Source organism: Suncus etruscus, chromosome 9 (genome assembly GCF_024139225.1).
Source record: "Suncus etruscus isolate mSunEtr1 chromosome 9, mSunEtr1.pri.cur, whole genome shotgun sequence".
NCBI classification, from domain to species: Eukaryota; Metazoa; Chordata; class Mammalia; order Eulipotyphla; family Soricidae; genus Suncus; species Suncus etruscus.
The window spans coordinates 25,912,389-25,934,551 of record NC_064856.1 but is presented as its reverse complement, the minus strand read 5'-3'; the positions used below and the strand labels follow the sequence as shown (position 1 = coordinate 25,934,551).

Here is a 22,163-nt window from a genome sequence, read left to right as displayed (position 1 = left end):
GATAAGCTCTGGAACAGGGTATCAGAAGCTGAGAATAGACTTGGTGCTGTGGAAGATGAGATAAATAACAATTCCATACACCGGGAGAGATTGGGAAAAAAAACTTAAGGCAAATGAACAGACAATGGAAAAATTAGTCAAAGAATGGGAACAGATGAAAATAGAAATCTATGATAAGCTCAACAGAAACAAATTAAGAATCATTGGAGTCCCAGGAAGAAAATTTCCAGGAAGAATCAACGGTCAAGAACATCATTAAAGGGGCCGGGTAGGTGGCGCTGGAGGTAAGGTGTCTGCCTTGCAAGCGCTAGCCAAGGAAGGACCGCGGTTCGAACCCCCGGCGTCCCATATGGTCCCCCCAAGCCAGGGGCGATTTCTGAGCACATAGCCAGGAGTAACCCCTGAGTGTCAAACGGGTGTGGCCCAAAAACCAAAAAAAAAAAAAAACAAAAAAGAACATCATTAAAGAGAAACTTCCAGAGCTAAAGAATATATGTGATCAAATCCTGCATGCTCGAAGAGTACCAACCAAAAGAGACCCCAGAAAAAATACCCCAAGATACATCCTAGTCACAATGACGAATCCCACAGATAGAGACAGAATTCTGAAAACAGCAAGATCAAAAAGGGAAATTACATTCCAGGGAGCATCCTTGAGATTTATAGCAGACCTGTCACCAGAAACACTCAAGGCCAGAAAGCAGTGGTGGGATATTGTGACAAGACTGAATGAAATGAATGCTTCACCTAGAATACTGTACCCAGCAAAACTTACTTTCCAGTTTGACAGAAGAATACATGGTTTCACAGACAAAAAACAGCTCAGAAATTTTACAGACTCAAAACCAGTCTGAAGAGAAAAACTGAAAGACCTAATTTAACACAAGACTAACCAAAAGACACACCAAATTTCGATATAAAGATGGCATTAAATCCCAGGACAATTCTTTCTCTCAATGTCAATGGACTAAATGCACCAGTTAAGAGACACAGAGTGGCTAAATCAGGGGTCCTCAAACTTTTTAAACAGGGGGCCAGTTCACTGTCCCTCAGACCATTGGAGGGTCTGACTATCGTAAAAACAAAACTTATGAATTCTTATGCACACTGCATATATCTTATTTTGCAATGAAGAAACTAAACAGATATAAATACAGTATGTGGCCCACGGAGGACCACTGGGCTAAATGGATCAAAAACTCAATCCAACCTTCTGCTGCCTACAAGAAACGCACCTGAATAGTCAGAACAAACGTAGACTCAAAATAAAAGGCTGGAGGAAAATTATCCAAGCAAACAACACCCGTAAAAAAGCTGGAGTAGCCATACTAATATCAGATCATGCAAACTTTATACTCAGGAAGGTTGTAAGGGACAAAGATGGACATTTTCTATTAATCAAGGGGTATGTAGAGCAGGAAGAAATCACTCTCCTAAACATATGAGGGTCCAGCAAAATATTTAATACAATTGTTGACAAATCTGAAAAAGAATATCAATAACAACACAATAATATATGGGGACCTCAACACGGCTTTGTCAACACTGGATAGGTCAACCAGACTGAAACCCAACAAGAACAAGAATATACTAGACCTGAGGAGAGAAATAGAAGAAAGAGGCCTAGTGGATATTTATAGGACACTCCATCCCCAGAAACCTGGATACACATTCTTCTCCAATGTACATGGGACATTCTCCAGGATAGACTACATGCTGGCACATAAAACATACCTCCAGGGCCCGGAGAGATAGCACAGCAGCGTTTGCCTTGCAAGCAGCCGATCCAGAACCAAAGGTGGTTGATTCGAATCCCGGTGTCCCATATGGTCTCCCGTGCTGGCCAGGAGCTATTTCTGAGCAGACAGCCAGGACTAATCCCTGAGCACTGCCAGGTGTGACCCAAAAACCAAAAACCAAAAAAAAAAAAAAAATACATACATAATATCAAGAGGATAGAAATATTGCAGGCTACCTTCGCTGACCACAAGACTCTGAAATTATTTGTGAATTCCAAAGGGACACAGAAGAAAAATTTTAACACCTGGAAGTTAAACAGCCTCATACTGAATAACCAGTGGGTCCGAGATGAAATCAAGGAGGAAATAAAAAGGTTCCTGGAAAAAAGATAATAAAGACACAAACTATCAGAACTTATGGGACACAGCAAAAGCAGTACTGAGAGGAAAATTTATAGCTTTGCAAGCACACATCAGAAAGGAAGAAGGGGCTTACCTGAGTACCTTAATGACGCAGCTCATAGAACTAGAAAGCGCTCAACAAAAGGACCCAAAAATAGGGAGACAGAAGGAAATAACAAAGCTGAGAGCAGAAATCAACGAAGTGGAAACCCAAAAAACATTCCGAAAGATCAACAAAAGCAGAAGTTGGTTCTTTGAAAAAATAAACAAGATTGATAGACCACTAGCAAAACTAACCAAGAAAGAGAGAGAGAGAAACTTGATAACTCGTATTAGGAATGAAAAAGGAGAGATCACTACTGATATGGCAGAGATTCAAAGGGTAATCAGAAACTACTTTGAGAAACTCTACGCCACTAAAAATGAGAACCTGGAAGAAATGGATAAATTCTTGGACTCTTATAATCTTCCACAGTTGAAGGAAGAGGATGTAGCATATCTAAAAACCCCCCATCACTACTGATGAAATTAAAACAGTAATCAAATGTCTGCCCAAAAACAAAAGCCCAGGCCCAGATGAATTCACTAATGAATTCTTTCAAACTTTCCAAGAGGAACTACTACCAATCCTGGCAAGACTCTTTCATGAAATTGAACAAACAGAAACACTTCCAAATAGCTTTTATGAAGTCAACATCGCCTTGATACCTAAACCAGACAGAGATGCTATGAAAAAAGAAAATTACAGACCAATATCGCTGATGAATACAGATGCAAAGATCCTCAACAAAATCCTGGCAAATAGGATTCAGTGCCTCATTAAAAAGATTATCCACTACGATCAATTAGGTTTCATGCCAGGAATGCAAGGATGGTTTAACATCTCTAAATCTATCAACATAATGTACAACATCAACAACAAGAAAAATAAAAATCACATGATCATATCAATAGACGCAGAGAAAGCATTTGATAAGGTCCAACACCCATTCTTGATCAAAACTCTCAGCAAGATGGGAATGGAAGGAACTTTTCTCAATATAGTTAAGGCCATCTACCACAAGCCAGTGGCAAATATTGTCCTCAATGGAGAAAAACTGAAAGCCTTTCCTCTAAATTCTGGCACAAGACAAGGCTGTCCTCTCTCACCACTCCTATTCAACATAGCACCGGAAGTACTTGCTATAGCAATTAGGCAAGAAAAAGATATCAAGGGAATCCAGATAGGAAAGGAAGAATTCAAGCTCTCGCTGTTTGCAGATGACATGATACTCTACTTGAAAACCCTAAAGTCTCTACGAAAAAGCTTCTAGAAACAATAGACTCATATAGCAAGGTGGCAGGCTACAAAATTAACACACAAAAATCAATGGCCTTTCTATACACCAATAGTACTAAGGAAGAAATGGACATGAAGAAAACAACCTCATTCACAATAGTGCCACACAAACTCAAATATCTTGGAATCAACTTAACTAAAAATGTGAAGGACCTATGCAAAGAAAACTATAAAACTCTGCTCCAAGAAATAAGAGAGGACACGCGGAAATGGAAGCACATACCCGGCTCATGAATTGGCAGGATTAACATCATCAAAATGGCAATAATCCCCAAAGCATTGTATAGATTTAATGCGATCCCTCTAAAGATACCCATGACATTCTTCAAAGAAGTGGATCAGGCACTTTTGAAATTCAGTTGGAACAATAAACACTCTAGAATAGCTAAAGCAATCATTGGGGAAAAGAATATGGAAGAAATTACTTTCCCCAGCTTTAAACTGTACTACAAAGCAATAGTTATCAAAACAGCATGGTATTGGAATAAAGACAGGCCCACAGATCAGTGGAAAAAGCTTGAATACTCAGAGAATTTTCCCCAGACATACAATCACCTAATTTTTGATAAAGGAGCAAGAAATCCTAAATGGAGCAAAGAAAGCCTCTTCAACAAGTGGTGTTGGCACAACCGGCTAGCCACTTGCAAAAAATTGAACTTAGACCCCCAGCTAACATCATATATGAAATGGATGAAAGACCTTGGTATCAGACCCGAAACCATAAGATATATAGAACAACACATAGGTAAAACACTCCAGGACATTGAGACTAAAGGCATCTTCAAAGAGGAAACTGCACTCTCCAAGCAAGTGAAAGCAGAGATTAACAGATGGGAATATATTAAATTGAGAAACTTCTGCACCTCAAAAGAAATAGCACCCAGGATACAAGAGCCACCCACTGAGTGGGAGAAACTATTCACCCAATACCCATCAGACAATGGGCTAATCTCCAAAATATACAAGGCACTGACAGAACTTTACAAGAAAAAAACATCTAATCACATCAAAAAATGGGGAGAAGAAATGGACAGACACTTTGACAAAGAAGAAATACAAATGGCCAAAAGACCATGAAAAAATGCTCCACATCACTAATCATCAGGGAGATGCAAATCAAAACAACTATGAGGTACCACCTCACATCCAAGAGATTAGCACACATCACAAAGAATGAAAACAAGCAGTGTTGGCGGGGATGTGAAGAGAAAGAAACTCTTATCCATTGCTGGTGGGAATGCCGTCTAGTTCAACCTTTATGGAAAGCAATATGGAGATTCCTCCAAAAACTGGAAATCGAGCTCCCATACGACCCAGCTATACCACTCCTAGGAATATACCCTAGGAACACAAAAATACAATACAAAAATCCCTTTCTTACACCTGTATTCATTGCAGCACTATTTACCATAGCAAGACTCTGGAAACAGCCAAGATACCCTTCAACAGATGAATGGCTAAAGAAACTTTGGTACATATACACAATGGAATATTATGCAGCTGTCAGGAGAGATGAAGTCATAAAATTTTCCTATACATGGATGTACATGGAATCTATTATGCTGAGTGAAATAAGTCAGAGAGAGAGAAAGACACAAAATGGTCTCACTCATCTATGGGTTTTAAGAAAAATGAAAGACATTCTTGCAATAATAACTTTCAGACACAAAAGAGAAAAGATCTGGAAGTTACAGCTCACCTCATGAAGCTCACCACAAACAGGGATGAGTTTAGTTAGAGAAGTAACTACATTTTGAACTATCCTAACAAAGAGAATGTACAAGGGAAATAGAAAGCCTGTCTAGAGTACAGGTGGGGGTTGGGTGGGGAGGAGGGAGATTTGGGACATTGGTGATGGGAATGTTGCACTGGTGATGGGTGGAGTTCTTTACATGACTGAAACCCAAACACAATCATGTATGTAACAAAGTTGTAAAAAAAAATTAATATAAGGCACTCTAAAAGGTTCAAAGAAAAAAGAATATATGTTAATCTTTTTACCTTTGTAAAACTGAAATCATGCTTTAATTTGATTCCTTCTTTGTGTATTCGACAGCACTGATATTCCCCAACTCACTAAAATTCCTCAAATATAGATCCTTCAAAAAAAATCCTTTCGATTACATTTTTAATAATATAGTTCTCCACTCATTAGATGCATCATAACTGTATCATAATGTTTGATTACATGTTTTAAGTTAATTAGAATTTTCAGTCTTACAAGCAACACATTTGGAGAAATTGTTGAATGCATTTTGTCTGAACCTTCCACTTTATTGGAACACTCTCCTAGAAATGGCATTTAATGGGTCAGAAGTCTGAATTTTGCAAATTCTTGCTACATGAAACATTCCAGAAAAGGTATACCAATTTATACATCTATCAACAATTTTGCTGCTCTTTCGCCATCTTTTTGGTCTTGACCACAAGCCAAATACAGATGGGCCTCAACACAGAAAAAAAAAAAAAAGAAGAAGAAAAAGTTTTTCCCTTCAAAAACAAAGAGTTGACTGTAATGCACAGAACTTGGCAGACGAAAAAGAGAGGACAGCCTGGGAGTCAGAGCCCTGGAACTGCCTGCTTGGCCCACCCCATCACCTGCTGTCCCTGAAGAGGCCTTTAGCCTCCAAGACCGTGGACACCAGTCCCTCCACTGGCACAGCTCCTTCCCTGTTCACTGCCAACCTTCCTACCTTTGCCTGCCAGGAATTTTTCAGTAATTCCCTGCTCTAAAATACTCCTTCACTTGGCTTCAACCTTGCTTTCTGCCTCCCCTCTCTGTTAGAACTCGGGTTCCCACATCAGTGTCTTAAATTTTCCACTTGTTGACCCCTTTTCACCCAAGAAGTGCAATACAGTTAAATGCTGCCAGAAACTCCTCGGATGCATGAGAGAGACAGTTGGTTCTGAATTAATTTTTAGTCCTTGAGCATTCAGAAACCTTTGACAGTTGTCAAATTTTACCACAGCCCCCGCATTTGGTTACATAACCCCATAGGGTTGTGACCTACAGTTTAGGAAGTTTTGGAGCTAGAGTGCATAAGGTACTTGCCTTGCACATGGGTAACCTAGATTCAAATCACAGCACCCCACAGTTTCCTGAGCCCCACCAAGAGTGATCCCTGAGTGCAGAGCCAGGAGTAAGCCCTGAGCACTGCTAGATGTGTCCACCCCACCTGCCACCCTAACCCCAACACCAAAAATAGGGGAAATAAGGCCTTAGATCAAAACCACTTCTTGGTCCCCTACTAGATCCTCAACATTGATAAGTTCTTGGGACATAGCAGGCTCTGAAGAAAATTGTTGATGGTTTCATCAATTACAGAGCATCAGAGAGACAGTATGGGGAAAAGGCTCTTGCCATGCAAATAGCTAATTCAAATTCAATCCCCAGCACCATTTTTAGTCCCCCAAATGTGATCCTACACACAAAACAAAATAAAGCCAAAAAAATTACAGAGTAGCCAGCCTAGACAGGCATTAAAAGACTTAGTTAATTGTAAAGGACCCAAAAGATAATACTTCAGGCATTGGAGACCATGTAGTCTCTATCACAACTACCCAACTCTGCCCTAGCAGAGCAAAAGCAGCAATAGGCAGCAGGTAAACGAATGGCCATGACTCTGGTCCATAAGAGTATACTGCCAAAAACAAGGGACCATGGTTTGCCAACCTCAGGTTTAAAGAAAGGACCTTCTTTAAAGTTTAGAGAAAGTGAGGAAAAAGGTCAAAGAGATAGTACAGGGACTAAGGCACTAAGTAAGTAGCCCCTTAATATGGCCGGCTGGGTGTGGCCCAAAACACCCCTCCTTTCTCACACCACCCTCCAAAAAGAGGTTGTGACGAACATAGGGACTTGTTTTAAACCTACGCACAGTCCAGGCTAAATGAAACAGATACAAGTCAAATAAAATCATTTTCTACTTCCCAAATCATTTGCCCTGTGAAGTGGCCTGTAACTAGCAAGACTAGGGGGAAAGGGAGGAAACAGCTGAAAAGCTGTGCAGAGGTCAGGCCTAATGCATCGGCAAAAAGGATGAAGAGGCAGTGCATGGGCTAAAACCAAAAGGAACTGCCAGGGTTCTTGCACAAACATAGTCAGTCATCTAAACCAGGTAGAAAGAGAACCAGTGGAACTGAACGAGACAACAGAGAATCAGGACACTGGACTTACTGCAAGTAAGTCTGAATGCCATGAACCCCTTGACTTACATATCCAAAAACTATCCATGCTTGCTGCACAGATCAGGGAGAAAGAAAAGATGACATTCTCTCAAAACACAGAAGTCAGTTCCTTATCACTGATCATGTCTTCCTGCCCCCGAGTATTCGTACCAGCTTCTCCATTAAGTCCCTTGTGACCCCCACCCGTGTCCCCAATCTTCCAACTTTTGGTTGAGAGAACAAAGGAGACTCAAGATTATGCCTTTATATGCAAACCCACTGGCCCTCTGCAAAGTTCAATTATTTCATCAAAGCCTTACTTTTCATAGTCCCCTCCTCTTCCTCATCCTCTGCATTGATCACCATGGTTCCCAATTGGGAAGGTAACGTGTCCCCGTGCTCAATCATAGTACTGGTTCCATCACTCATGGTGCTGGCAATTCGAACAGTGCCCATCTCATCACCTGCTGCCCGAACCATCGTGCCAGAATCCATTTCATCCTCATCCTGGGAAAGAAAAAAATCTTAATTGGGGCTAATTTGATTTAAAAAAATTTTTTTTTCAGTGTACTGAATTACTAACACTATTCTTGGTGCAAACATTTCTGGATCTGATGCTGTTTTAGGTGGGGCACAGAATGGAGAACACTCAAATTTAACTAAAAATCACACATTTATACCTGTGACAACATAATCTTAGGGATATGCTCTCTCTCTCTCTCTCTCTCTCTCTCTCTCTCTCTCTCTCTCTCTCTCTTTCTTCTCTTTCATAAAGGTTTACAACACAGATCTAAAGAGCTAAGTTATATATGCTAAAGATCCTTTATTTCTCCAAAAGGCCCAGAAAAACAAGGACTCAGACCTGAGGATACTCTTGCCTCAGTACAAAGTTAAACCATATAAAAAGATTTGGGGGTGAAAGAATAAACTTGGAAAGTGTCTTTGCAAGTGTCTGTCTGGGAGAAGACCATATACAGATGGGATAGGTCTGGCAAACCTTGTTCCAGGATAAGAATGAGTGAGGCAAGAGGCTGTCTAGCTCCAGGCCAATCCAACCTCTCCTGCTGTCTTACCCACTGGCAACCATGAAATCCAGGCAGAAGACCTTTGGCCCAGAGAAGGCCTGCCACTCACTGAGTTTTCTTCATCATCCTGGTCCACCTCCCGCTGCTGGGCTTCCTGGCGTTTTAGCTTCACATCCATGGCTTCATTAATTAGGTCCCGAAGTATAGACACTCCTTTGGCACTCTTCACAAAAGGGTGCTTAAACAAGAAAAGTGCAAACCGTAGAGAAAGCTGATAAGACACCAGTGCCAAAACAGTCCCTGGTACCCAGTAGGTCCTTGACAGCAAGTACTGACTCAGTGGATCTCTGTGTGCATTGGACTATCATTATTCACTATGCAGTGAATGATATTCACTGCATAACTCAGAACGGAGACACACACAGACTCAACCATCTTTTTTCAGCCAGCTGGAATGTCTGTCTCCTCTGTTTCTCTCAGCCAGATCAAGAAAATCAACAGGGTGGTACTGCCCCCTAGAGAAAATTTAGTGAACGTGCTGAGAGCTTGTGGTAATTTGTCACAAGTGGCACAGGTGGAGAAGCAGGGAGACAAGCAATCCTGCAAAGTGTGGTGGAAGGAAGGATATCCCACAACCACAGGCTGGGGCACATGCTTCACAGCTTTGGGATATCTCAGAGTATAGCCCTGCAATAAATAATGGTAAAAAAAAAAAACCTTGCTAAAAATAAACAAAATGTCCAATAATTTGGGAGGTGACTTTGGAGTAGCAGCTTAAGTGAAATAAAGATATTGTTTAGAAGTCACTGAATAATTTAATCCTGTCTGTTTTACTTGATGTACTTTAGCAGTTTCAACTAAATACACAGAACAAAAAGGACTTTGGTGCAGGACTATGGAAGTGGCTCAGACAGATGCTTGTTTTACATGTGGAAGCCTTAGATTGGATCTCTGGCACCACATCATTTCCCATGCAACATTAGGTGTGCTCCCCTCTTTAAAAAAAAAAAAAAAAAAACTGTAAGTAAATAAAAAGATTTCCATGCAAAAGTGCAGCTACTATGGAATATGAAAACTAGGGCTCTAATTTAGCTCCATAATAGGGAATTTATCTTGCAAGAATGAGGTGTTTAGTTCCATCCCCAGCACCACAAAATTATATTGAGGTTTCCTATCATTTCCAAACTTATTGAGATTGTCCCAGAGTACTTTGCAATAATTTGCGACCCATCAAAGAATGTGGTCCCCAAAAAGAATCACCTTAGAGACTGAAATGATCAACTTTCGTTTTGTAGAACCACAATGTTGGAGACATCTTTTCTATAAAATTTCATCAGTAGGGGCTAGAACAATAGTACAGAGGATAGGATGCTTGCCTTGTACATGGATGATCCCAAGTTCAATCCCTGGGGTCCTATATGATCCCTCAAGCACCACCAGAAGGAGTTTCTGAATGCAAAGCCAAAAGTACTCTCTGAATATTGCTGGACATGGTCCAAAAACAACAATAAACAACCTTCGTAGGTAATTAATTAATACAGGTATGAAAGGAGCTTGTCACTATAGGTGAAAATAAGAACTGACTCATTAGCAAATATGCCTTATTTCCTTGTTCTCTCCATCTGGAAAATGTATAAGATTATTTTCCTCTTCATACACAAATAAGTCTAGCCTATTATTACTGAATATCTATCTACTGGTGTTTACTCATCATTTTCTTATATATCTTACACGGAGTAATTTATATTCTTACTACCCTTAAATAAACTTATTAATGAGGCAATGTACAGGTGTCAGATTCTTTTGCTTGTGTGTTTAGTGCTCGGAAATGAGCCTTGGACCTCACACACAAAGGCAGGTGTTCTACCACTGAACTATCTCCCTGGCCCATTATATACTTACTAATGTCTGCAAATTGAGTCAAACGGCAACAGTTCTATACTAATATGCATGTTATCTTATTTTAAGTCATCTTTATATTTCTTCTTTTTTTTTTTTTTTTGGAGCAACACCTGCTCAGGGGTTACTCCTGGCTAAACGCTCAGAAATTGCTCCTGATTCAGGAAACCAGGTCATCTGGATGCCAGATAACTCAGGATATCTGGTAATCAAACCACAGTCCATACTGGGTCAGCAGTGTGCATGGCAAATGCCCTACCATTGCGCCATTACTCCAGCCCCAAGTTATCTTTATATTCTTTAATTATACCAGGAGCAATGTATAGATTCTTCCTAAATTATGGGCAAGAATTGAATCTATTAGATGAGCTGAATCTTGGAAAAGCATCCTAACAAAGGTATTGAAAATATATTAGTTATAGGGCCCGGAGAGAGCACAGCGGCGTTTGCCTTGCAAGCAGCTGATCCAGGACCAAAGGTGGTTGGTTCGAATCCTGGTGTCCCATATGGTCCCCTGTGCCTACCAGGAGCTATTTCTGAGCAGACAGCCACCTGAGCTGTCACTGAGCACCACTGGATGTGGCCAAAAAAAAAAAATATATATATATATATATTAGTTATAAAAAGGGACAATAGCTCTGACATAGTTAAAAACCACTGACCTAGACCAATCAACAGCAGATATTTCTCAAATAAGTATTTTGTAGTCTTTCAATAAGTAAAGCAAGTTCAAAGTTGCATGAGTTATAACACTTAATCTTTACAATACAGGTGGCAGGTACTTTATCATTTTATAGATAAGAAAAGGAAAGTAAAGGAGAAGCTACATTCTCAGGAGAACAGGATTCAAATCTGAGCAGACTAATTCAAGAATCCAAGCTGCTAATCGCTATGCCTTCAAAGTTCAGGCACAAGGTTATGAGACTAGGTACAGTGCAACTTTCCTTGTCCCACAGAGCCACAACAGTACCCATTCCTCCAGAACTGAGGAGGTTTGTTGGCTCTCCTGCTTTGCAATAAGAAGACCCATGAGCTAGCATTGGTTCTGCTGTTCAGCAGCTGTGTGACTAATTGATTCAATCCCACTGAGCCCTCTTATTTCCTCACCTGCAGAGGGGAACAACACCCATCCAGTATGAAGCTATTACAATGAAGCAGTGCCCATTACATAGGTTGTGCTCATTAACTGTCAGCTCCATCAACTCTTGGATTCTCTTTTTTTTTTTTTGTTATTGATTTTTGGTTTTGTCCTGTGGTGTTCATCGTTAACTCCTTGCTCTGAGCTCCAGGATCACTCCTGGTGGGAGTTTGGGTACCATATGAGACACTAGAGATTGACTCAGGTCAGCTGTGTACAAGCTTATGCCATATCTGTGTGATCTAAAGTTGATCTATGTTCTATTCTTTTTTTTAAACATTTATTTTATTTGTTCTTGTTTATTTTGAGTCACACCTGGCAGTGCTCAGGGGTTACTCCTGGCAAGCTCTTGAATCCATTATGGAATGCCGGAGATCAAACTCCGGTCTGACCTGGGTCAGCTGTGTACTAGGCAAACACCCTACCACTGTGCTATCACCCCCGATCTAATGGTCTTTCACATTCTTTCCAGTTCAGAGTTCAACCTTCCTATATGGCAGGCAGGCCATATACCTTTACTAGTCTCATGGAGGTGGTTTAGAGCCTCTGTAGTCAATATGGGAATGAATGGAAGTGGTGTCTCTGTACCTGCAAGAGTTGAGTGGCTGTGGCTCTCTGCTCAGGGCTCTTCACAAGACACTGCTTCACAAAATCCATGAAGCTATCGGACCACAGCTCCGGTTTCCGAAACGTGGGAGGAGGGTTTGTAGGAATCATGAAAATAGCCTAGTTAAAAAGGAAAGGTCCTGGTAAATAAAAATGTTGCTTCACTGGAAAAACCTAACAATTTTAAATTTAAGTGCTTGACAAAACAATTTTTCTCTTTCCCATGGGTAAGCCAATGTAAACTTCAATGAAAACATGAGAAAACCAAAACACAAACTATGACAACCTGAGAACATGATTTAGAACTCTCTCCCTTCCTCCTATATCTTTCCCTTCTCATCTCCCTCTTTCATAATCCCCTAAACCTCACCCGCATAAGGCCATCAAACCTGTGTTGTTGTTGTTGTTGTTGTTTTGGTTTTCCTTTCTGCTAACCACAGCACAGCAGCTTCCAAAGCACAAAGGTAAGACCTAAAGAGTATTAATGTCCTAAAGCAGGGGTCTCAAACTCGAGGCCCTCCGTACAACATTTTGTGGCCCTGCCCTAGAAGAATCTTTTTTTGTTTTGTTTTGTTTTAGTTGTTTGGGTCACACACCCCCAACGTTCAAGGCTTACTACTGACTTTGCACTCAAGGATCACCCCAACTTTGCCTCCTGTGGCCCCCAGGTAAATTGAGTTTGAGACCCCTGTCCTAAAGAGAACAGGCCACATAGCTATCAAATTTCCTTCCTTCAAATTACTCCAGCACCATGTTATAGAGGCAATAGCTATAGAGAGTTTGAGCCCAAATCCATGCTTTAAACCAAAAGAAATTCATCAACCTCCAAGCCAAATCAGTCCAACATACAGTATGGAGTATCAGGGATCAAATAGATGTTGGCTGCATGAGACCCTACTCAATTATTCTATCACTATCACTCCAGCCCCTTAAATAATTTTTTAAATTTAAAAATATAACCAGTAGGGGCCAGAGAGATAGCACAGTGGTAGGGTGTTTGCCTTGAATGTGGCCAACCCAGGATGGACCTGGGTTCGAATCCTGGCCGAATCCTGGTATTCCATATGGCCCCCCAAGCCAGAAGCGATTTCTGACTGCAGAGCCAGGAGTAACCCAAGTGTAGCCGAGTGTGGCCCAAAAGCCCCCCCTAAAGTATATATATATTTTCATATATACAGAGAGATTTTATCTATATAAATGTATATGTATATATATATATATATATATATATATATATATATATATATATATATATATATATTATAACCAGTAAATTCTCCTATCCTCTGTTTCTGCCTGCAAGCCCAACCCCTACCCCACCTTCCACCAAAATGGGAAAGCTACTCTTTGGACATCTTTTTGTTTGTTTTTTTGTATTCTGTTTTTTGGGTCATACCTGGCAGCGCTCAGGGATTACTCCTGGCTCTATGCTCAGAAATCGCTCCTGGCAGGCTCTGGGGACCATATGGAATACTGGGATTCAAACTACCATCCTTTTGCATGCAAGGCAAATGCCCTATCTCCATGCTATCTCTCTGGCTCCTCTTTGGACAACTTAATACTTTGTTTTGGGACCCTTCCTTTATCATTCTATATCTATATTTCACTCAGCATGACACTTTCTAATCCCATTCATGTAATAGCAAATTGGCTTCATTTTTTCTTACCACTGAAAGTATTCCATTATGTAAATATAACAGAACTTTTTGATCCATTAATCCATAATTGACTACGAACACTGTTTCCATATCTTTGCAACAACTGACCCTACTGCTGCAATAAACACAGGTGTGTATGTATCCTTTAAAATTAATGTTTCTGGGACCTGAGCAGTGGTACAGCAGTAGGGCATTTGCCTTGCATTTGCTGACCAAGGATGGACACTGGTGCAATCACTTGGCATCCCATATGGTCCCCTAAGCCAGAAGCCATTTAACGAACTTTTCGACAATGACCAGTAAGTAACTAACCACCCTTCAGTCCATTTCCTTACCCTCATTGGATGAATATCAGCATAGGGAGGTTTCCCTTCAGCCATTTCTATAGCGGTTATCCCCAGTGACCAGATGTCAGCCACACAGTTGTATCCAATTTCCTGAATCACTTCTGGAGCCATCCAAAATGGTGTTCCTATCACTGTATTTCTCTTAGCCATGGTATCCTAAAATAGAAAGGGGAGACTTCAATACAGAGCATTAAAATTCTTGAGGGCTGGAGATATAGTACAGGGGTGCTATTGTCTGGCATGTGGCTGACCCCAGATAATCTCCATGACCTTATGACCTTCTGGCCATGGGTGAAAACAACCCGAGAAAAGATTGGGTCAGGAAAGGTATGTGATGCCAGGATCAAAAAGGCATCCTGAAGGAAAAACATGTTTTGCAAGTACACAACCTATTGAGCTATCTCTCTGGACCTCTTTAAACCAAGAAAATTTTTTCAATACTCTGAAATACCTTGAGGGACTGGAGCAATATTACAGCAGGTAGGATGCTTGCTGTGCACTTGGTCAACAACCCCACCCAACCCCCTTTTCAATCCTCAGCTTCCCATAGGTCCCCAGAAGCTGCCAGGAATAATTCCTGCATGCAGAGTCAGGAGTAACCCCTAAGAACCACTGGATGTGACCCAAAAACAAACAAAAATGTCCTGATATTATTTAGATGATAAAAAAAATCCAAAACCTGATTCATCAAGTAACAAGAGAAATTCAAATGATCTTAAAGCATAAAAGGTTCTCAATCACTAAAACAAACTACTACTGACAGTAACGGAAAGGATTAACAGTGAAAAATGAATCTGATAACAGCACAAAATATCAGGTACTAAAATATAAGGTCACTAATAAACTGGCTCAACTTTTTAGTAGGTAATTTTGAGAAGTTGGTAACATTTAGTAAATGTCAATATTATTTGATGCTAATTGCTTAAAAATTTTATCACAATGAAGTATTAATTAGTATTATAGAAATACCAGTAGTAATAGAGGGTGGAAAAGGAGGGAAAGAAAACAATGAAAATGGACATTGAAAAGAGGTAAGTTAAACACAATAAATATCCAGACAGTGAAACTGATCCTTTTTCTTTTTTAGGCTTTTGGCCACAACTGGCAGTGCTCAGGGCTTATTCCTGTCTCTGCTCAGGTATCACTCCTGACTGGGTTCAGAAGTGTGAGGAATTGAAACCAGATGGGTAGTGTGTAAGGCAAAAGTCTTTCCCAACATACTATCTCTCAGTCCCTGAAACCAACTTCTTTTTTCTTTTTTTTTTTTTTTTGGAGAAGGGAGTTTGGACCACAGCCAGTGGTGCTCAGGAGTTACTCTTAGCTCTGCACTCAGCAGTTACTCCTAGAGGACTCAGGGAACCTGAGTATAAGATGAGTATAAGATGCTGGAGATTGAACTCAGATTGGCTGCATGAAGGCAAACACCCTATCAGCTGTACCACACTACCCCTAAAAGCAACATTTTTAAAAAAGTAAGTACAGTTTTCCAACATAGAAAACATAAACAAAAAATTAGAAAGCAAAACTATTAGAATATAAGCTACCATAGCCTTGAGGTTGGAGCATAGCACAGCAGGGAGGATGCTTGCCTAGCACACGGCCAATCTGAGTTCAATCCCCTGTATTCCATATGGTTCTCCATAAACCACCAGGAGTGATTGTTAAGAGCAGAGCCTGAAGTAATCCCTGAGCATCACTGAGTGTTAGCTCCAAAACAAAACAAAACAAAACAAAACCATAACCTTGATTATGTAAGATAAAAATGATCATAACTGGGGGCCGGGCGGTGGCGCTAAAGGTAAGGTGCCTGCCTTGCCTGCGCTAACCTTGGACGGACCGCGGTTCGATCCCCCGGTGTCCCATATGGTCCCCCAAGCCAGGAGCAACTTCTGAGCACATAGCCAGGAGTAACCCCTGAGCGTTACTGGGTGTGGCCCAAAAACCAAAAAAAAAAAAAAAAAAAAAAAAATGATCATAACTATAAAATGATAGTCGATAATTATAAATTTTATATTGTTATATTCGTGGCAGAGAAAAAAATACTAACACTTTGGAAACCTGACAGATAGATGAAGTGGTAGAGCAGTAGAGCAAATGCCTAGCATTTGCAGGGCCCCTTAGTCAATTGCCAATACAACATAGTGCCCAGCATGATAAGTCCCCAGCACTGGCTAGATGTGGCCCTAGTAACTCCTTTTTTACCACCAGGCTGAGCAGCAAACACTGTCAAGCATAGCATGGTAACCCCTATTCAAAAAACAACCAATATGATGGCTTACATCAGGGGTCTCAAACTCAATTTACCTGGGGGCCGAAGGAGGCAAAGTCGGGGTGATCCTTGAGTGCAAAGTCAGTAGTAAGTCTTGAACATTGTGGGGTGTGACCCAAACAACTAAAACAAAACAAAACAAAAAAAGATTCCTCTAGAGCAGGGCCACAAAATGTACGAAGGGCCGTGAGTTTGAGACCCCTAGCTTACATGTACAATCAGGAAATTGAAAAGAGTGTGTGTGTGTGTGTGTGTGTGTGTGTGTGTGTGTGTGTGTGTGTAAAAAAAGTTTGTATGTTCCAAAACATTATGTTTATACATAAACACATAAATACCCACATATATACACAAATAAATGATACATAAGAAGTGACTGGAAAAAAAAGTGACTCTGGGGGTGTAAAGTCTAGGAATACAGTACATGTGGACAAGTGATCACCACTTTTCTTTTGATTTTCAGACCATACGCAGGAGGACTCAGGGCTTCGTCTTAGTTTGGCACGCAGGGATCACTCCTGAAGGGCTATGGGAGGGATATGAGGTACCAGGAGATCAAAACCTAGGTCAGCCACATGCAAAGCAAGCACCCTACCTACTGTACTATCACTTCAGCTTAATAACTACTTATATATGTCCTCTCAAAACAGCATGGTTTTAATGAAAGCCTTCACATATATAAGGAAGAAAGAAATGTGACACAAAATCAAATATGCAACAAGATTTCCCATGTTCCTTCAGAAATGCCTGGGGCTTGAGTTAGTTTATACCACTTAAGAGCAAATAACAGGTAAAATATTTAAATGACTTTACTTGTCATTAATATATAAAAAATAAATACAGGAACTTATTTTTAGTCATTTCCATTGCTCTCAAACGTCCACTCTGCAAAGGTGTTTTCAAGGGGTGGTGGTCAGAGTAACTTTGAGGGATTATTTCACTTAAAAAGGTATTTGGGGAGCCCAGAGAGATAGCACAGCGGCGTTTGCCTTGCAAAGCAGCCGATCCAGGACCAAAGGTGGTTGGTTCAAATCCCGAAGTCCCATATCCCATATGGTCTCCAGTGCCTGCCAGGAGCTATTTCTGAGCAGACAGCCAGGAGTAACCCCTGAGCACCGCCGGGTGTGGCCCAAAAACCAAAGAAAAATAAAAAAAAAAAAAAAAAAAAAAAAAAGAGGTATTTGGAGATAGACAAATCTTAAGCTGCTAATTGTTGAGAGAGAATTACATTTATGTTTTGTCTGGTTGCTGCAGATTCTCAGCAGCACTTTTACCGTGTACCGTATTTATTTGAGTATAACGTGCAAAATTTTCTACCAAAAAAAGAAATCAAAGTTTGAGTGCGCGTTATAAACGAGGGCTAAGGTGTGGGGGCAATGGCGGCCAGTCCAATGAGAGCACAGGCGAATTGTGAGTTCATACTGTGCCTTTTCCGGACTACAGCCGTGCACTGTACTCGAGGGCAAAGAAAAAAAAAAAAAAACCCAAGAAACCTGGCCTTTCTCTCATGACATCCTGGGCTAAAACATCATGGGACGACATACCCAAAGAAATGATCATCATCCTGGCATGTGGAGTGTTCTGAGCCCAGCCTAGCCTCTGTAGTTTTTGGATGCCTAGGGAGGAATTTCTCACCCCCTCCCACCTGGGCCCGATTAACCAGGCGTGGCCCTGAAGACCCGCCTGGTGTGGGGGGAATCTTGTTCCCCTGGACTAAGTGGTCAGCCCAGGGGTCCTATGGCTAGCTGTCCTGCCCAGAGCCCCCATCATACCAGTCAAAAGCCCACGAAATCCTGGCATGTGGAGTGTTCTGAGCCCAGCCGAGCCTCTGTAGTTTTTGGATGCCTAGGGAGGAATTTCTCACCCCCTCCCCCCAGGGCCTGATTAACCAGACGTGCCCTGTGCCCTGAAGACCCGCCTCGTGTGGGGGGGAATCTTGTTCCCCTGGACTAAGTGGTCAGCCCAGGGGTCCTATGGCTAGCTGTCCTGCCCAGAGCCCCCAACATACCAGGTAAACACACCAAGAAATCCTGGCACGCGGAGTGTTCTGAGCCCAGCCGAGCCTCTGTAGTTTTTGGATGCCTAGGGAGGAATTTCTCACCCCCTCCCCCCAGGGCCCGATTAACCAGGCATGGCCCTGAAGACCCGCCTGGTATGGGGGGAAATCTTGTTCCCCTGGACTAAGTGGTCAGCCCAGGGGTCCTATGCCTGGAGCCTAGACTTGGTCTTGTGCCAGGAAACTTCAGGGGTCTGGTCTCTTTGTACTTAGGCCAAGGTTATCTCTTTCCATGTCCCTCATATTTTGGTGGGCCTATGCAAACAATTGCCACTCTAACACCATTTTTACTGTGCTCCTTTGACTCTAATCCTTAAAAAGAACTCACTTAAAATTTGAGGTTAACTAGGGGCCGGGTAGGTGGCGATGGAGGTAAGGTGTCTGCCTTGCAAGCGCTAGCCAAGGAAGGACCGCGGTTCAATCCCCCGGCGTCCCATATGGTCCCCCCAAGCCAGGGGCGATTTCTGAGCACATAGCCAGGAGTAACCCCTGAGCGTCAAACGGGTGTGGCCCAAAAAACAAAAAAAAAAAAAAAAAAAAAATTTGAGGTTAACTTAAGCTAATATGCATGTATATAAAAATGTAAGAAAATACTATGCCTGTAATGTTTAAGGAGTTACGTAAGTTTTATGGCTTTAGATTACCTTGTGTACTGTTAAGAAATATTATAATGTGTTACAATCTGGGGACTTGAGGGACAAAGTAATTGTACATGAATTCTGTCTTATTTATCTTAATGTTCTTTGGCTGAAATTTCAAAGTTAAGATATCAGCAAGGGGACTTCTGAGAATTATGTTATGGGTGATTGTCCTTCCACTGTAACTTTACCTTGTCCTCTTTCTTTGCACCCTTGTTCTCATAATTAAAAATAAAAATAAAATAAAATAAAAAAAAAAAAAAGAAATGATCATCAAGAGTTTTTATGAAGACAGGCAGCAGCAATCAAATGGACGGCACAGAAGACGACCTGCTGGGGAATTCAGACTCAGAAGAAAGTGAAGGAACTGGAGAAACAGATGAAAGTTCCTGCCAACTGGGACACTGACAAAAAATTAACTTGAGAAGAATGGGAACAACTCTTTAATGTATCTGATGATGAATCTGACTTGGAAGCATTTTAAATAAATATTGTTACCGGTCATTTTATTTCGATTATACCAGTTTACGTTGTCAATAAATGATTTTTATCATGGCCGCATGTGTTCAACAACATTTTCTTGTCAATTACAATGCTTGGTATGAAACAAAATTTTATACCGATTTTTAATCGAAAATTAGGGGCGCACATTATACATGGGGTGCGCTTAGACTCGAATAAATACGGTAAACAAATTGTGTTAAAGACCTCAGCTATTGGGCCCGGAAAGATAGCACAGCGGCGTTTGCCTCGCAAGCAGTCGATCCAGGACCAAAGGTGGTTGGTTCGAATCCCGGTGTCCCATATGGTCCCCCGTGCCTGCCAGGAGCTATTTCTGAGCAGACAGCCAGGAGTAACCCCTGAGCACCGCCGGGTGTGGCCCAAAAACCAAAAAAAAAAAAAAAAAAGAAGAAGACCTCAGCTATTAACATGGTTGAAAAAAAAAGGTATTTGGAGGAAGGTAGAGATAGTACAGCAGGTAAGACACATGACCAACCCAGGTTCAATCCCCAACATCCTATATATGGTTCCCCAACCCCAACAGGAATAATTCTTGAATGCAGAGCTAGGAATAACTCTTCGGCATCACCACGTGTAGCCCCAAAACAAGCAAAGTTATTTGAGGGCCAAAGACCTATTACAGCAGTGAAGGTGCTCACCTAGTATGTGGTCAATCCAAGCTTGATCCCCAGAACCCCCAGGTGTTTTCTTGAGCCTATAGGAGTAATCCCTGAAAACAGAATCAGAACTAAGTCCTAGGCAAAGCTGGTGTTGCCCCAAAATGGACAAACAAAAATGCTATTTGAGTTAACTAAAATAATTTTAAACCAATACTAATGAGAAGATACTAATTCAACTAGCTCTGTATATAGAGTTGTATTAGTACAGTAGCACATTAATAGGAAATACTAACTGCAGATAATAAACTATAACATAGATATATGTGTATGTATAACCTGGAGAAAGAGTCAATGGTCATTTCAAGTCAGCAAAAGGTAGACTATAAAAAGAACAAATGCACACTGGCATTTGACTAATCATCTGTAAAACTATACTTCCAAGTGCACACAGGTTAAAAACATAAACAATAAAATGTATATAGTATACAATAAAGTACAGGTCAACAAGTATAGAATAGGGCCACAGAAAAAGTACAGCCTGTTGGTTTACAACTTACAGCTTGGTTCCACCCAAAACAAAGAAAACTAGTTTCCTTGTATCTGTTTGTTTACAACCTGTTTTTACCCAAAACACGTATTTCTGACTTAGCATGTATCAAGCAAACCTTGGAGGAACTGGCTCTGGATAGGTCTTCTATCCATACTTCCCTGTATGGTGTTTTCTCTCTCTCTCTCCCCTCCCCCATCCTCCTTGTCTCTTCCTCTCCTCTCATTTTCTCCTCTCCTCCCCATCTCAATATGATGTTTGGGGCAATTACAGTCTTTGTCTTGCAAGCAGCTACCCTATATTCAATCCCTGACACCTTCACGGAGCTCCTGAGCACTGCCAGAAGTGATCCCTAAGCACAAAGCCATCAGAATAAGCCCTGAGCACTGCCATATGTGGATCAAGAACTAAAATAAATTAATAAACTATCATAAGATCTCACACACATTTCAGTATTAAGAGCATACCCTAAGACATTCTCAAGGAAACACTAAAAACTTAAGTCACAAGGATGTTTATCACCGTGCTTATTTTATGGCAGTGGGAAAATAATAAGCATGTTCATGGTCAACCATTATCCAAGTGCACGGAATGATGGCAATCAATCTATCAGGGTATCTGCCACACCAAGTACTGTCATCAGAAACAAGGGAGATTTCTGGGTAAAGACAAAGACCAAACAGACACATATAGCAATTTTTTTTTTTTTTTTTTTTTTGGTTTTTGGGTCACACCCAGCAGCACTCAGGGGTTACTCCTGGCTCTATGCTCAGAAATCGCTCCTGGCAGGCTTGGGGGACCGTATGGGATGCCGGCTTCGAACCACCGACCTTCTGCATGCAAGGCAAATGCCTTGCCTCCATGCTATCTCTCCGGCCCCAGCTTTGTTATTTTCTTTTTAATGAGTTAAGTCCACAGAAAGCTAATGGGGGAAAGAGACTCAGCAACAACATTCTATAGGCAGAAAACTGATGGACTTGTGTCCAAACTGAGCAGACCTTCAAAATGGAGTCTGGAGTTGGTTGCTCAAAGAGACAAGACACAATCTGATTTCCATACCAACCCCTCCTAAAAGAGTGAAACTGGCAACATGAAGTTCACAGAAGAGGAGTGAAATGAGACTAATTGGAAGACTGGGCTGAGAACAGATAGTCCTCCCCCGTGGCACCCCCTCACTCCCCGGAACCACTCTTCTTCAAGAGGTTTCCCTTGTACTAC

The 22,163-nt window shown here is 41.2% G+C and overlaps 1 protein-coding gene across 1 annotated transcript in view; it reads right to left on the bottom strand.

Moving 5' to 3' along the window:
- Positions 1-22,163, bottom strand: part of STK4 (serine/threonine kinase 4) — a 120,043-nt gene that overhangs the window by 64,003 nt on the left and 33,877 nt on the right. The window contains exons 6-9 of the mRNA XM_049779254.1: positions 14,306-14,473; positions 12,295-12,432; positions 8,779-8,907; positions 7,965-8,151 (exon numbers count right to left, since the gene is read on the bottom strand). Of these exons, the coding sequence (XP_049635211.1) occupies positions 7,965-8,151; positions 8,779-8,907; positions 12,295-12,432; positions 14,306-14,473 (622 nt within the window). The remainder of the gene's footprint in view (positions 1-7,964; positions 8,152-8,778; positions 8,908-12,294; positions 12,433-14,305; positions 14,474-22,163) is intronic.